The sequence below is a fragment of the Orbicella faveolata genome, unplaced genomic scaffold, assembly GCF_042242905.1.
Source record: "Orbicella faveolata isolate gen_17 unplaced genomic scaffold, um_ofav_v1 contig_35, whole genome shotgun sequence".
NCBI classification, from domain to species: Eukaryota; Metazoa; Cnidaria; class Anthozoa; order Scleractinia; family Merulinidae; genus Orbicella; species Orbicella faveolata.
In genome coordinates this window covers 6,878,013-6,895,897 of record NW_028301564.1, presented here as the reverse complement: position 1 = coordinate 6,895,897, position 17,885 = coordinate 6,878,013, and the positions used below count along the sequence as shown (strand labels likewise).

The 17,885-nt window shown below is 37.8% G+C and overlaps 1 protein-coding gene across 1 annotated transcript; it reads right to left on the bottom strand.

The window, feature by feature from the left end:
• Positions 1 to 1,840: 1,840 nt before the first annotated feature.
• On the bottom strand, positions 1,841 to 3,315 carry LOC149102799 (small cysteine-rich protein 4-like). The gene is made up of 4 exons (XM_089272463.1): positions 3,228 to 3,315; positions 2,963 to 3,094; positions 2,653 to 2,773; positions 1,841 to 2,065 (listed from the first exon to the last, which is right to left on the bottom strand). Exons 2-4 carry the CDS (start codon positions 3,081 to 3,083, stop codon positions 2,062 to 2,064), a joined length of 246 nt encoding a protein of 81 aa, XP_089128589.1. The 5' UTR covers positions 3,084 to 3,094; positions 3,228 to 3,315; the 3' UTR covers positions 1,841 to 2,061.
• Between the last annotated feature and the right edge of the window lie 14,570 nt (positions 3,316 to 17,885).

Below are 17,885 nucleotides of genomic sequence, written 5' to 3'. Positions count from 1 at the left end.
ACTTCGCTAAACGTCTACGTTGTACAACTCGTTGATGTAAAATCGTAAATCTTCGAGACGTAAATCGTAAATCGTCGAGATGTAAAATCGCCTGACAATGAACAGAGTACTTTACTTATACTAGAGCAATACACGATTGCATCATGTAAGTGTAAGGAACAAAATCAAGACGGCTAAATAAAGTCAGCTTGAAACTAATGACAAACTAAAAGGCATGAATAGACATCTGAATAGAGTCAGCTTCATTGAAATCGTCAACTAACTAAACTCAGTTTACAAGATACATGTGCCAACAAGACTTAACAGAAGTTATATGCTAGGCTGTATATTCAACGTAAAAAGCTGCATAAAGATACATTATTTTTGGGCTGAGGTCAAAAGGAAAATTGAAACTAGAACAAAATAGCTTTTCTTTATACTTTCTTACTGTACAAAACCGTAGTTTGAACAGCGACCATCTTTACGCGAGCGTATTGAAACTTATTTACTTAAAAACACAATATAGATTGCTTTATCGCAAGTCCGCTGTTTGTTTAAGTTCCGAACATAAAAGATGTTTGACAAATTTTAGCCAAACAATGCTCCAGCAAAGTAGAAGTCCTATTTTTAACACCAGGCTATATTTTTCCCCTGACGAAGGTGATGTTACACGAGCCGATTTTTAACGGCTTTTTTTAATCCATGTTACACGAGACAACTTTGGACGCAACTTTGTTGCAGCAACGGTCGGCAACGGTATGTTACACGAGACAATTTTTAACGCAACATGCAAAATTCGGACAACGTTGCAGGTTTTTGAACCGCTCTCAAAAACCTGCAGCATGTTCCTGCGAGGAAATGTTGCGATAAAAGTCGCCCTGTGCGCCACGCTACACGACATCGATTTAAAAATTGTTGCGTTAAAAATCGGCTTGTGTAACACATGCCGGCAAGTGCAGTGCATCACTCATTGAGTGGTGTTTACTATAAAAACAAGATAAGGAAATCCTTTACTTCAAGCTGGATGAATCGTTTGTTCGCTTGGGCTAGATGTAATATACCAAACAAGAGAGGCCGTGTTTCATCGGAATATCTAAACACCGAGAAGGGGGATGAAAATACGGCGCGCAGCAGAGTATTTTTGACGAAATGTAATAAGCTTGACATAGAACGAAGTCCTTCCGCATTTTGCACTCTTCTTGGATTGATCACTGGTCTGTTGTAAGCAGGTCGCCCTTTGGCCAGCAAACAATTGCAAGGCATCCGGCATCCTGACGACAATCCATCCTAAGATAAGACCGGTTTTCACTCGAGTGCCGAAACTAATACGCATGGTAACCGATCGTTTCGCCTACAAGTCGATTCGCCTACATCGAAGTCGCGCGCGCGCTATGTTCTAAGAATATTCAGAGCGTAGGCGAAACGACTTCGGTCGTGTAGGCGAAACGTGTAGGCGAATCGACTTGTAGGCGAAACGACCGACATTCCTACGCATTTACTGGGATTTTACATCACTGCATTCTTCACTACACTACACGATTCACTTAAAAAAGCGCGCTACTTTATCATCCAATCAGAAATAACCAAGCCAATCCACTGAGCCAATCGCGACTCGCTTGCATACACTTTCGCGCGCTTTGCGTCAGCTGCATATATTTGCACGAAATTTGATTGTACATGACTGAATCCTCCGAGTTCTTAGCAGTTTTCATCTTTGAATTAAATGCCCTGCCCAGTCCTACTATTATATATTTCTGCACCCAACAAATCAATTGTGTTGAACCCCGAGTTTCCGATCGAGTTCCATTAATCTTCCTTTTCCCCCCTTCTTGCAGTGTTAATAAACGATGGAGACGAGAAATAGTTTTCAATGATTCACCCTTTATTTATCCTCTTGCTACAATTTTTAAAGTTCTCAGATTACCCATATTTACCCGAATACCAACCCCTTATAGGGCAGTTCCCCATTTACTCAATACCCGCATTTACTAAACTAATTCCTCGGGTGTCATTTTGCCAATGATCATTTTAAGACTACGTTAAGGCCTTAATTCCATTCGTGAGACGTCATTGCCGCCATTATTACCTGGAAAAAGAAAGGAAATTTTCAATTACACTACATGATGGAAATGTTTGCTTCCTCGGTGGGGGAAGGGGGGGGGGGGGGGGAGGCGGGGAGGAGGAGAGAAATTCCCATATAGAAAGCTGTCTTGGTACCGCTTAGGGTTTTCAGCCTTAAAAGGTCCACAGCGGGAGCCTGCGCGGTGCCTTTTAGGGTATTGAACCGAAATAAATATGACCAGAGATGATGTTGTGTTGTTTAGAGTTGGTACGTCTTAGGGGTGAAAAAAATTTCTAGTCACGCCCACAAAACAGGATCTTGGTACCTCTTAGGGTTTTTTTTTTCACAATTTCTGTCTACCAACCCCGTCTTGTTTATATGGGAGTTCCCAGAAGATTTGCTTGCGAGGAGCTTCGAACGAGTAGTCGAACTAGTCTTCAGCAGTCTTCTTGTAACCCTTGCCCTACTGTAGGCCATCCCCCTAAAATGTCTCGTTGCCCATCGTCCTTCTCTCGTAAAAGTGAGCTGGTCGGTCGGTTTAAAAATCGGACGAAAGAAGAATGAACATATTAACAAATAAAATAAATGATTTTCTAGCTAGGAATCCTTACCATTCATCCCAACAGCAGCATCCAAGACTAGGGGAACCACAGTAGTATTCAAAGCATTCACGAAAGCCCTCTGGGCACTGCCCCATCGGGAAGCACTGCTCTTCGCCATTATTCATGCATTCTGTAAGCAAACAAACAAACAAATAAACAAACAAGAGACAACGATCATTCGTTTGTAAACCATCAATGAGTAATGCTTGAAATACGACTTAAGAATTGCAATTCATTTTAATTGACATGGCCAAAAATCAGTTTTTAAAAAAGTTTTAACAACGTATGGTTGTCATCAATGAAACAGAGGAACACTCACCTCGTTCATTGCCGCCCCACTGCCTGGCGTGCAAGTTCATCCTCTTGTTTCCGGAGACAGCACCCTGCGCGGTAAGGGCCCCCAAAATGATCAACAACAGGCAGGCAACTTTGGTGTCCATAACTATCGTTACTGCAACAGAAAAACACGAATAAGGAGAAAAAAACAAATGTAAAACGTTGTTAAGTTTTAGCTTAAAACAAAGCTTATTCGGGACATCAACTTCTTTCAACTCAAAATACTGAAGCACGTTCTGATGTCTTACCTTTGCTTGGAACTTGGAACTTGGAACTCGCAACGGTGGATCAAGGCGTGATATCAAATACTCTCTTCAAGTACTGACGAAGACTGCAGACACGCTGTTATTTATTCCCCATAGACCGCATAATTTATGCGTTTCTGAGAGGCGGTTGCCTTTTGGAATATGAACAAGATACTCGTGAAAAGCATTCCTACATGTTGATATGGTTACATTGACTACAAAATCATGGCGGTGTACTTTTATTTTCTAATTTCCCTCAGCGGGGAATGCTTTTAGTTGCAAATCTCCCCCAGGCCTAGCGCATATTTTGAGTTTCGTCTTTAAACATTACATATTATTTCATCCCCGCCTCCCTATTTCAACTTTTATTTTATATAATTTTACTTGACAGAAAAACTTTGTTCTGTAAGCCCTAATCACGTGCCAAATGTAACAAAGATTCACACGGGATTGAGTAGATTGCAAAAACGTTAGATGAAAGACCGATTCATTTTGATTTACCAGTTGTTCATGGTGGAATTCCAGTTATGTTAGTAAGACAACTTGGCTAACGGATAAGAAGTTTTCTTTTTATTTTCATATGCAGGTCACCCTATTTCTTGCAGCGATATATATCACTCAAGTTGTTCCCCCATATAAATACATTCCTCTTGATACAGCTGGAGTGAGTTGTAACACCCATATTTGGACGACTTGGATAAGCTCCCAGCCAAACCCAACGAATTGAAGTGTTTTTGTTCAGTCTGCGTAAGAGTCCTGAATACGGAGATTTTATAAAGAAACACCATTTTAAAACAAATTTCTCTTGAAACGAATTTAAATGTAGGTAAAAATCATTAGAATTCGGAGTAACTGACAATCGCGAGAACTGTTGTTCAAGGCCTAATTCGTAGACTAACGCGTTGGATAATGTGGCAATGTTTAGGAACATCAAGAAAATAATAAGTAATAAATAATACCTCTTTGTGATTGTTTTGACTTTTATATCTTTGTTTTAGAAAGTTACTTGCACCACAAACGTATTGACAATTTTTTTACTAGCAATTATGGGACACTTATCAATATCTGTTTTGTTAACAACCTTCTAAATAACTCTTCAAAAACTCGTTGAAAAGAATCTGAAATACCATTATTCTTTTTTTACTGGAGACTACTTTCATCTTATTGGTTTCGAGCGGTTTTATTGGGCTGAAAAGTACCGCTCGATTCCTTGTTCATTTTGTTTTTAATTTGCGGCGGCCTTTTTTGGTTGATATGTTTTTTTGTTATTAGAATTTTACCGAAAGCACGCGATATGTCCTTGTTTTTTTTCCGGCAAGTTGAGTAAGCATTTGAGAAAAAAGTGAGACGGGCTAAACAGTGAAACTGGTTTCTGTGTTTCGTTTCAAAAATATTCTATCCTAAACCAGTTATCCATAAACACTACTCTCTGTTTAACTATGATTTCTATGATATAGACACGGGCAATTCTTTGTCGACACATTTTTAGAAATAAAATATTTATTTGATCATGAGCTTGGTTGCTGAAGACCTTTCTTTAGTCATTGTCATAGCAAAGCCATAGCAATTTTTCTTCGGACAATTCTGTCTAAGGGGAAAGGGTGCAAGCATCAACCCGTGAGACAAGGCCAGACCACATCACCGGGAGCTACGTGCCCTACTCTTTTCGATAAGTGTGTGGGTTCTTTAACGACCCCTGTTAACAATGTACGGTTTATAGCCCTTTTCCGAGAAGACTTGAACGTCTAACCATTTGCAGATGTGATTACAAAAGGCAGCACATTCTCCTCAATTATTTTAAGACCCTGAGTGTTGGTCCGGTCTGGGACTCGAACCCTCGACCTCCCACACAGCAGACAGGCGCTCTACAGACTGAGCTAATCAGGCGGCGGTTTAGTGTAGCTAGATGTAAAAAAGCACAGAGAGAGAACCAAGAGAATGGACTTGTCAGACGTAAAGTAAGTCCAGTATTTTATCCCCTGTGGTAACCAGCAAACAAGCTTTCCTCCTCTATATAGTGAAGGCTATCAATTTAGAGGAAACACTGGTTAAAATACGAACACTATCCCAGCAATATCGTACAGCTTTTAATCTCGGAGAAAAATAGAGGTGTCGAAACAGATTAGGCTTAAAAAAAGAAACGGAAGGCAGCATCTAACAAAATTAATATTTGCTGAATTCTCAGACTTAACGAATCTCCAGCACTTGTTGCTCTCCGCTGCAACGTGGCAGAGTAAGGATAAGATATCTTAAGATAAACTCTCCTGTAGATCAGCAACTAAATTCTTTGTTAAGAGTAAATCCGTTACGCCTACAGCCGAAAGAAGGATGAAAGGAGCCAGTCTAAAAGAACATACAATACAACTCATTTATAGCATTCCGTTTAATGTTACCAAAGACACTAGACTCGCCATTTTCCAATACAAAACAATTCATCACATTCTACCCACAAATGCGACACTTTTTAGAGATTCAATCAAGGAACATGATAAATGTCACCTCTGTGGAGAAAGACAAACGTTAACCCATCTTTTTGTTACCTGTTCCGAAGCTCGGTTTTTTTGGTCTCTCTTTACTAATTGGTGGAACTCCAAAAACAGAGGTAGGATCACTCTCGATAAAAATGAAATAATATATGGCATAATTGAATAGGTATATGGCATATATCATATATGGCAGATATGAAATAATACATAGCATCTTGGCTTGATTATAGCCAAATATTATTTATATACTGCCTCAAGAAAAGAAGAAGAGTTATTTCGATGCCTTCTTAGCGATTAAGATTGAGAAACATAAATCTAAGTCACAAATCAAGATGTGAGAAAGCCTCCTATTGTAGCTAACCCCCGACATGAAAGTAATGTAAGATATTAACAAGCTGTAAATAATGTTAGTATTGTAAGTTTTGTTGGTATTGTTAAATTGTAAGTTACGTTAACATTGCAAGTAGAGTAGGCATTTTTTTTTCGTATCTAATTTTATTGCAATAAAAAAAAAAAAAAAAAAAGAAAAAAACATTCCACGGAAAACTTAACTGCCTTGCCAGGTTGATCCCTTGCCGCTATAGTTAATTTCGCGTTCGTTCCGCGCAGTAAAAGAAAAAATTAAATTATCAGGAACAAAAGCCATCTCCAAAGTCCTTTGACTTCGAATTTTTTTTTCATCAAACAAAAGAAGTTTAATAATAGTATTTGATTCTCTTTTTAACTTCGTAAATATTTTTATGACTTATCTTACATATTTTATTGCATTCTACCGTTCGTGACATTTTTAAGTATTTTTACTCCTAGAAACATATTTATGCTAATTTTATGTATTTTTACTCGCACTTATCGTTAGCTTTTATTACAAAATCGATCTCAAAGAAATTACTCGTTATTATTAAACTCACTGTTCTTTTTATATACGTTGACGAATCTTACCGGTAAATGAAACCGATGTCCTTATTTAGTTTGTCAAGTTTGTGATGGTTGCTTCTTTGACAAAATGTTTAGCTCATTTTAAACTGATTTAAGAAAATGAATTCCTTCAAAGTTATTGAATGTTACGGGCGTTCCTATGGAAATAAGGCGTCATGAAATCTCTGAATGTTGATAAAGTTGAAAATACTCTTCGTAATTTTTTTGACTACAGCGTCTTTTTTCTTGATAATTGAGAGAGATAGTTTAGTCAGTGCTACGTGTAAATGCTCAAGATAAATTTAAAGTGATAACTTTTTAATGACTGCTGTTTTAAAACATACCTTACCGGCATGGTAACATGTGGTACCTTTTGGAAACAATTATACTGTTACTAACGACGTAAACAAAACACTTCACTTTTAGTATTACTAACCCTGTACTTTGGAGTAATTTTCGAAACGTTTCCGACGCTTACTTGCACTGAATAATTTGAGCGCTTACCTTAATCTTGACGAGTTACGAGCACATGTTACTGTTCTATTAAAAATAAAATATCTACAGTTCCCTTGACATACAGGATAAACTTGACGTATGTAATAATTCTTGTTTTGAGACAGTACATTTGAGTCATTTTTCAGTCTGAATGCACCAAGATTGTGTGTATTTGTGCTCACACTGCAAGAGAATTATTCCGGAGTAACTGGAGAAGTAAGAGCTGTAGTGAAATAGAGGATTAAAACATTTCTTTCTAATTTCCTTTGCCGAAAGATGAAGCAACGCAGTATTAAAAGGATTTCAAGAAAATGATTGATTACTTCTTATTTGATATCACTAAAATTTATTTTCTCCTGACACGTTTTTTCCTTGACTTTAATTTTATTGAACAGACGCAATACTCATTAAAAAGCGTGGTCTACATTTGTGCGGGGCAGATGTGCGCAAAATATGTTTTTGTTGGGTGGCATAGTGAAATTCAAAAAGTAAAACTATATATACTGATGCGCAAAAGTTGTTCACAGTTTTATTATATTCTAGGTATCGGTGACATTGGTACATTATAGAAGTTTCTATGTCGGTGTTTCTATGTCGATAAATGAACTTTATTGTGTAATGAAATTTGGCGATAACAAAGCTTAGAACAACCAGATAATGATAAGTCAATAACATCCATGGAATATGAGTGGGGTTGCTCACCTGAAAAATCGCGAGACTCTCGTTTCAATTTTTGGGGCTTTTCAGTGACATTGTGAAAATTCTCAAACAAAACCAACGATATTTAAAAACACATTTGAATCACCTATTGTCAGGTGCAAACTATCAAACGCATAGCTTAGTTGATTCGGTGGACACTCGGCTCGTGAAAAAGAGTTGTCTTTTCGCCGCTAAATAACTTCATCTGTATATGTCACAGAACAAAAGACACTTTGAAACTGGTGAAGATGTTAAAGCCATTGGTGATATTTGGAGCAGCAGTGAGTGGATTGGCTTAGTGAGCGAGGGCGAATTGGATTAAATAATCCAATTTATGCTACGTTATTCAGAACATTTTTCTTTGAATGCGCAATAGCGAACTTTACGGGTAAATAAAATTGCTGCCCCTTATTCAATTTTCCAGGTTTATGATATTTGCTTCTCCGACAACATTTGTAACTCATTTCAAACTGAAAACTCCTTCAAAGTAATTAAAAATAACGGGAGCTGCTATGAAAAATAAAGAAGGCTGAAAAGCTTGTTGAAAATACCTACTCGTAATTGTTTTGGTGGGTGTCTTTTTTTATTGCTAATTGAGATCGGCAGTTTAGTCAGTGCTACATGAAACTAGCCACGACAAATTTTAAGTTATCTTGCAAAACTATGTTTAAAAACACAGTCTTACCGGCCAACTAGGAAGTTGTGGCCGGTTTTAAAGTTAGATATGTTATCTTGTGTGAAACAGTTGTATCAATACTTACGTCGTAAAGAAAAACATTTAACTGTGTACTTTAGTCATTCAGGTTTTGAGTTGTTAATCACTTTGTTAATTGTTTTGAAAGACGTCGGTTTTAAAAGGTTCCGATATTATCACCAGTTCTCATTATGTTGGCGGAAAAGCTATTATTTTCTTTAATAGTTTAAATGAACACATGGTCGCGGTTTTGCTTTATTGAAAATATCTACAGTTCCCTTGACATGAAGGGTAAACTAGGCGGACTTAATGTTAACAATGGTTAAATGATTTATTTGTTCTTTTTATTTTATTCAACAATAAAACTTGTTCAGTTTTTCCCCAGCAATTTATAGCTTTTGATCTCCATCCAATATATATGAAAAACCCGTTTGGACAGCTGGCATCAGACTTCCATACAGTGGGCACCACTAGCGTTTGGATGATTGCGATCACTATCAGCTCAGCGCTCCTTGCCACTAGCTACCACTTTCCATATGACCACTTAATGTTTACGATCAACGAGATCGAACTAAAGTCTATTTCATCGATTGTTATCGTAAAGATCGCTGCAATCGCTGAAGAATGGTTTCCACACGATTGTAACGAGCGGTTTGTGTGTATTGGTGCTTGTATTGCTGGAGAATAAATCCCGCAGAGTAACTGGAGATGTAGTAAAATATAAGGTTAAAATCTTTGCTTATAATTTCCTTAGGAAGATGTGCTAGTATATTTAGAGCATTTTACTTGATTTCTGCGTATTGCCTTAACCTTATGGCGTGATAGAATCTGGTAACAAAGACTACAATAAAGATGGATGCCCTCTCGTCCGATTAGTGGAAAGAACTCTAAATAGCGGAGGATATACTTTGCAGAGTTTTAATTGCGCTGGTAATATTTTTTGAGGGTGTCACTTAACTGTTAGGCTGATAAATCAGTAGGATATCAAATATACATACAAGTAATTTTCATCCAGGAGTTCAAATTGTCTTTCGTTCAATGTCGTGCAGAAATTTATCGTAATGGTAATTTTTTGAACTTGAAGGATATACTCGAGACAGATGAAGGTAATGAAAGAAAAGAGACTATTTAGTTAATATAGGACGATTTTTATTGTTTTCGAAAGATATATCGCCTCCCACCAGGCGTCCTAAGTGAGTTGAGGTTGTTGTTCGTTCTCATCTTTGCTCTGGAGGTTTCACTCCGGTCCTCTCGATAATCTATCCAACCTTCTAAATTTCAATTCAATCTGGAAACAGTGGGCAAAGAGCCTCTCCGTGGGATGTGCCACTGAGCAATTTATTAATTCATTTATTTATTGTTATATTTGACGAAGGAGAATACACTCCTGATTCCGTCGTGTTCTTTCCCCGTGTTACCAGCCAGAATTTTACGAGGTTTCTTTAAATCTCTGTAAGAAAACCAAAATGGCGTTTTACTTGAATTTTGAGCGTATAGATGCCATATGCAAATACGTAGGATCGCAAACGTACTTGAAAAATAATTTCTCTCTGTAGCGCTAGGACCAGGCCGGTGTGAAAACAACTCATTTCTGAATCCAGCCAAGGTTTCGAAATAATATGGAATTTTATAGACAGGCAACTTCTCGATTTTCGAACACATGTAACTGACGCGTCAAAGTTGACTCGTGAATTGTCCACACGAAGTTAAGTTCTATACCACAAGGCAGTTATGATCAAGAAAAACGAGTTAACAAAGGCTTGAGATGCCACCGCACGCTAACTGCCCATCAGCATATGCCGTCAGTCCTTGAGCCCTCGCATTGAAATTTTGTTCCTGCAGACCTGTGTGATGTTACCGTACCCAAATTCGCAATCAGCCAATCAGAAGCCATGTCTATTGTTATGATGATGATGTCTTAAAGTGGCTTACTACAGTTTTGATGGATTATAACGGCCAAACTCTTGACTCTTTTGAAAAATGTTCCAAGATGTTTTTCCTTTCTCTATTTACTGTTTACTTAAGTCTTTTACAATTCTTTGTGAAACTTAAACAATTAAACGTCAACAAATGGCCAAAATGAACGACTGAGTATATGACCCCACCTCAAAATTTCAGGAATAAGAAATTGGCTCTGATTGAACATTCATGCAAAGTAAAATAAAAATCTGTAAGACAGATTTTGAACTATTTTTGATTTCACTTTTTCTTAGTTTGCGAAAAATCTGTCTTACAGACTTTTATTTTACTTTACATGAATGTTAAATCAGAGCCAATTTCTTATTTCTGAAATTTTGAAGTGGGGTCACACGGGTAGATTATTTTGTTGACCTGCTAGTGCCCAGTCTCTGTACGGGTCCGCAAATGATCCCAGGACCGCAAATGATCCCCATATTGGACCGCAAATGATCCCGATCAAAAAATAAGGAATGGCATGGATTTATATCAGAGGAAGGTGACAACATGTACAAGAATTATGAACTAAAACACATGTTTTATCATTTTACAAAAAAATATTCCACAGCTGCTGTGTTGTTCTTCGAAGAGTACAGATCGTTTTCACTGTCACGCAATGAAAGAAAATAATAAATCGAAAACCAAACAATGGAAAAAGCTAAGAAATTGTGATGTACGCTATAGAAGATAACTAAATAAGACACTTCTCCAAGTTTTAGGCCTGTGCGTTTCCCCAAACTTCAGATATTCGTCGTAAATGTTTCCCAGAAATTTACAGAGCCCAGCAAAAAAACGCCATGTTGATGTACATCCGTGGTACACCAATATGGCGGCCGGAATATAGTGTAAACTTCTGGAACTTACTTTGGCTTTCTAGGCGACTGATGATCAGTACTAAACAAAAAAGCATTTACATAAGCACTTTTCCTAATGCTCTAACTTCTAAAAAAGGCTCAAAATCATGAGATAAGTGTATATTTTTCAACAAACTCGATCGTAGCCTTGTGTCACGCAACCTCCATAACCCTGAAATTCAAAATGCTCTGGAGTCCGAACGAAGCACGCTAATTGTAAACAGACATAAATATACCGCCTCTTATGCCTGATGAGGATAAAAACACGTCACGTGAAGACGATCTATTGAATTAGAAGTCTTAGAAAAACACATACTTGTAAACATTCTCGAAATCCCGGTGGCGATAGTATCAAACATCTATCAAACAGCTAATTGTCAAAACGAAGCGCAAGCCTTGGCCTTGCTTGGTCATGAAGCTGAACTTCATAACTATAGCTTGGAATTTTGGTTTCTCAGAATAATCAAGTAGTCATTTCCGATGAATTAAAGCTAAAATACGACCAAGGAAAAATTACAAAATAAATTTGTTCAAATTTCCAGTGCTACACACTAGGTGTTTTACAGAGTGATGAAGCGTTGTAGGCTTGTGGGTCTACTCAGGTGACAGCATCTTCTGTAATAGTTGCTTCATGGTTAGATTTTAGTTTAAAACTTTAGACGAGTGGCGTTAATGGTTGATGAAATGTGATTTAACTATAACACCGAAATATCAATGTTTAACAAAGGAGGATATGTTGCATTGATCATAATTTTACTGAGAATTGCAAAGAAATACAAGCCAAGTCGTGTTTTGATGATTGAGTGGTGATATTCACAACATCGTAGTTAGCAACAAAATTTAGTCGAAAGTATGAAAAAAAGAGCAAGTTGTAAGCCAGTATAATTATAAGATGGCTTTAATAAAAACATCGGTATTTACGTACGCCAATTCCCTATCCACACCATCCCGCCTTCCATGCCATTCCATATTTTTTGATCGGGATCATTTGCGGTCCAATATGGGGATCATTTCCGGTCCGGGATCATTTGCGGTTCAATTTGGGGATCATTTGCGGTCCGGGATCATTTGCGGTCCTGGGATCATTTGCGGACCCGTACATCTCTCCTTAGGTACTCGGTCGTTCATTTTGGCCATTTGTTGACGTTTAATTGTTTAAGTTTCACATAGAATGGTAAAAGACTTAACTAAACAGTAAATAGAGAAAGGAAAAACATCTTGGAACATTTTCAAAAGAGTTAGAAGAAGGACTGTTTTAATCCATCAAAACTGTAGTAAGCCACCTTTTAAATTGCTGGAATTTGGGGATAGTAAATACCTAATCGTACCTTTTTGGTGCGCTTCAGTGGCATATTAGGCGGTCTCGCCATGGGTATCCTGACTCGACTGCGTTTCGCTGAAATACGAATCATCACTCGACCAAAATCGGCTGATATGCCGAAATGATAACGTTGAGTTTTTTTGTTTCGTTTCCTCAGAAATACAGTCGAAAATGATATCCCCTCCCCTCCCTCTCCCCCTAATCAGCAAAAATAGAAAGAAAACAATAACAGACATGCGAAGGAGAGTAAGGAGATTCTTCACTTGAATCATGTGGTGCCTGAAAGCTATCGACCGAGCTCAAATTGATGTAAGAAACATCATCTCAGAGCATCTCTTAGACTTATTCAAATTCATTGGGTTGTAAATACTGGCGTTTTGAACATGGTGAAAGTCGCGGACATTTCCCACTCTCCGAGCTAAGCTTTTCGCAGCTCGGCGAACAACAAACTTATGTATAAACAAATGACAAACTTACTTAGCCTTCTCGAAGTAAGCTACAGCGACAAACAACAGTTTCTGACAGAGCCGGATAAAAGTTAAAGTTGTTATCCGTGAGAGAAGCGACATATATCTCATTGCTAAAGGTTTTATTGAACCGCCCATTCCATAATTACAATTTAGAATGCAAGCTACCAATGTCTCAGCGTCAAGGACTATTTCAGACGTTTTCCTTCCAAACAAACATCAGATGAGCTTTGGATATACCCGGCAAGAGAGGGTTTTCCAATAAAGAGAACTTCTAAGAAAACAACAAGGGCTTTTAAAAATTACAGCAAATATCTTGGGTGCATTTATCACCTGCAAGAAAAAAGGGTTGGTTTGTGATCTCTTAAGAGCAGCTTCGCCTAAATATCAACTTGACTTGGAAATAGCGAAAAAATCGAATTTCTTCAAACTCGCCCACAATGAAGCCCTACGGGCACTAGTTACAAAAATATCGTTTTAAGTTCGATAAATCAAAAAGTATTTTTTTCCTCAATTTTTTCGTTTCGATGCCCCAAATCGGCCAAAATCCATCGAAAATGAGCGGCATATTCAGAGGCTCGTAAACTCAAAAGCAAAAATCTTCATTACAAACTGAGTGCACATCGTATTTGTACTTCCTTTCTTGTCTATTTAGAGCTAAATAGATCGTGATTTGATTAGAACTTAAATATTTGACTTATTTTTTAAATTAACGACCCAAGACAGCTTTACAATAGGTCTACATTTAGCCTATTTTCAAATGCTAAAAAGGCGTTCTGGTACACGGCTTTTCCCAAAATGACTAGTTTGGTCTGAAAGAGCATTGTTTCTTCTTCAAATTAGTGAAATAAAATTTTTGGGTAAATAAAATCGCGAGCGCTGAGATAGCGAACTAAATACAGCACTTCTTCCTGAAAACGTGACCTTTGACCCGAGCGTAACGAAACCAATTAATGCAAGAAAAACCCGGAAGAAAAGCAAACGCTTCGTTATTTTGAAACAATTTCTAGTGATATCTCTCCGAAACCATGATTGCAAGAAACTATTTCCAGCTATGAAATCTTGCCGGGTCAAAGAAGGAGCTAAAGGGCGCATTTTGACACAATAACTTTGTTTGCTGAGAATTGAATTGCAGTCAATTCCAGTGAAATTTGTAAACTTGAAGTATGTTAGCCGATACTTACCTGAATATTTATATTGATAGAAGAGTCGTCTTCTTGGATCAACCTTCAAAAGAAGCTGGATCCAGATTTGGAAACCTCTAAAAGAAGAAATGTTAATGTTCCGTGACCTGCCCGCTGCTATAAATTAGCTTAAATTCCATGCACATGCCGACCGCATGTTTGTCGTAAAACTCACATTACTCCTCTGACAGTTTCCATGGGCAACCCCAAAATAAACAATCCCCAAAAATGTAAAGTGAAATTGGCGGTCTTCATGAACAGTTATAGAAGCTGGAGTCACGTTCCATTACCTTTTAAAAGGGCTTGATTCTAAGTTGTTCACTCAGTAGTTACTGTCACGTTCGCATACTGCGTAGTATCGGTCGTGCACACTGAGTAACTTTCCCATACACAGTCTTGTACGCGTTTGTCTATTGAATCAAAAGTCAAATACTGCGCTTGTGCAGCCTGTGGATAAATGACAAACTTTCAGATATATTTAACACTATTTTGTAACTAGACCCAAAAAAAAGAGTCACAATGAAAAGCCCAAACAACTGTCTGCAGTCTGCACGGTCTGCACTGTTTTGGCGTGACCGATTCGCGGCATTCGAACGTGAGAGTAGTGAACAAAGTCGACGCAAACAAATAAAATCAAGCACTTTTTAAAGATAATGGAACTTGACTCTAGCTTCTAACTGTTCATGAAGACAGCCAATTTCACTTTACATTTTTGGGAATTGTTTATCTTGGGGTTGCCCATGGAAACTGTCAGTGGAGTTCAGTTGGTTTTACGACAAACATGCGGTTGGCATGTTCATGGAATTTATAACATCGGGCAGGTCACGGAATATTAAACATTTCTTCTTTTAAAGGTTTCCAAATCTGGGTCCAGCTTCTTTTGAAGGTTACTCCTAGAAGACGACTCTTCTATAAATATAAATATTCAGGTAAGTATCGGCTAACATACTTCAAGTTTACAAATTTCACTGGAATTGACTGCAATTCAATTCTCAGCAAACAAAGTTATTGTGTCAAAATGCGCCCTTTAGCTCCTTCTTTGACCCGGCAAGATTTCATAGCTGGAAATAGTTTCTTGCAATCATGGTTTCGGAGAGATATCACTAGAAATTGTTTCAAAATAACGAAGCGTTTGCTTTTCTTCCGGGTTTTTCTTGCATTAATTGGTTTCGTTACGCTCGGGTCAAAGGTCACGTTTTCAGGAAGAAGTGCTGTATTTAGTTCGCTATCTCAGCGCTCGCGATTTTATTTACCCAAAAATTTTATTTCACTAATTTGAAGAAGAAACAATGCTCTTTCAGACCAAACTAGTCATTTTGGGAAAAGCCGTGTACCAGAACGCCTTTTTAGCATTTGAAAATAGGCTAAATGTAGACCTATTGTAAAGCTGTCTTGGGTCGTTAATTTAAAAAATAAGTCAAATATTTAAGTTCTAATCAAATCACGATCTATTTAGCTCTAAATAGACAAGAAAGGAAGTACAAATACAACGTGCACTCAGTTTGTAATGAAGATTTTTGCTTTTGAGTTTACGAGCCTCTGAATATGCCGCTCATTTTCGATGGATTTTGGCCGATTTGGGGCATCGAAACGAAAAAATTGCGGAAAAAAATTTTTTTTTTGATTTATCGAACTTAAAACAGTATTTTTGTAACTAGTGCCCGTAGGGCTTCATTGTGGGCGAGTTTGAAGAAATTCGATTTTTTCGCTATTTCCAAGTCTAGTTGATATTTAGGCGAAGCTGTTCTTAAAAGAGATGCTTTCAGCAGAGCGCAAATTCTAGCTGGCCATGTACTTTGTTGATGTTCAAACCAAGTTCCAAACTTTGCTGCAGGAAATAGGATCAAATAGTATAGTTTAACCTTTTAAACCCTACACTGATCATATTTCTCCTTTCCCCTCATACATTCAACACAGTGCTCAAATGACGAAAAGTGAAATCCTCCCAGTTGTTGAAAGAATGATAAATGTATGGATACCAATAAGGATCATTTTGATACTGATATTGGTGTCTTTAGAAAGCCCCCCACTGGAAACGGTTAACACTAATTCTAGAAAAAATAGCAATGTTAGTTTCTCCAGCGGGAGTTTTTGTGGCACTACTGTGCAGATGTATAAACGAGTCTAAGACTGCCATGAAAAAGGCTTTCTTTAAGGCGAGTCTTTTGATCCTTGTGTAATTGTACTCAAATCCATCACGCTTTAACCAACACTGAATATATTGTGCCATGGTTGTTCTTCCTAATCGTTCTTCTGACCCACAAGGTGTTGCTATTTCAAGTAAGAAACTATTCCGGAGCCGAAGTTTGTGTTTTACGTTTAAAAATTGTATTCCTGTGTTAACTTGTCCAGTTTGCTCTGCCTCAACAGCTCTAGGCTCAAACATGTGTCGTCTGTTCGCCGCTAATGAAATGACCAGTTTCACTTTGACTCTGAGGGCTCATATCAGGCAGTACATTGCTTGAATCATGACTAAGTATGTTCAGTTTACTCCGCAAGCACACTTTTCATCTAATACTGGGTTCATATCGTAATATGTTTGGAACACACATGTTTATTAGAAACGCGTTTCCACAAAATATTACATTGTTCATAGAATTTGTTCCCAGACAAGGATTATTCATGGTTTTATCGTTAAGTTGCGCGGTTCTACAATTCTAAAATAATAATATCAATGAACTGAAGAATTGCAGTATCATCTCTTTAAAATTACCCGTCCCCCCGTACACCACATCGGTAAAAAGGTAAAGTCTGCATATGAGCCAAGAGGCCCAAGAGGCCAGAGCTTATCCCGGTTTCCGTAGCATGAATCCTCCATCCTCCGGATGGGATGATAGTCCACCAACACTAAATTCGCCGGTACCCATTTATTTACCTGGGTGGAGAGAGGCACTGTGAGAGCAAAGTATCTTGCCCAAGAACCCAACTTAATGTCCTCGGCCAGGATTCGAACCCGCACCGCTCGATCCCGAGTCGAGCACACTAGCCATGAGGCCACCGCGCTTCCCGCGCCAGTACTTCACTTCGATACTTCGTCATTACTGCAAGAGTTTCCTCGAGCATTCTATTACGCATCTGATACAATAAAGATGAGTTGCTTTTCACTACCATGCATGATCTTTATCAAATATACAACCCCATTATTAACGGCAGTCAGAAATGTACTAATATGTCGATACACTGTATTACAGAATTTAAATTATCACCTTGGATGATACTTTACACATCGATACATACCTTGAAATACCTTATAGCTTGCCTAGATCGATCTACTAAACAAGGATATTTCGGCTTGCTTTGCCTTGTAATGATACAGAAGACATCCTCAAAATTACGACCTTGCTTTCCAGTATTATATCAGCGCAAATATAGGAAATAAACTGGTTAGACATAAGAAGGTAAACCTGATATAGAGGATCAAAGTCGTGGTATTGCTGTAATAACATGACCTCGAAGTATTTCTTTGATAAATGTTTGCAAAGACATTTGAAATGCTAACTTAAATAACATATGGGCCACATAACAATAGAAACTTCATAGAAAAGTCATTGATTTCAGTAGAAACGAAACAGACTTTGTTTTACTGTCTG

Bases quoted from the DNA above. Each gene is read 5' to 3' on its own strand.
- LOC149102799 (XM_089272463.1), bottom strand. From the start codon at position 3,083: ATGGACACCAAAGTTGCCTGCCTGTTGTTGATCATTTTGGGGGCCCTT. The intron at 2,774-2,962 runs GTGAGTGTTCCT...GTTTGCTTACAG, and splicing joins GTGGGGCGGCAATGAACGAG to AATGCATGAATAATGGCGAA.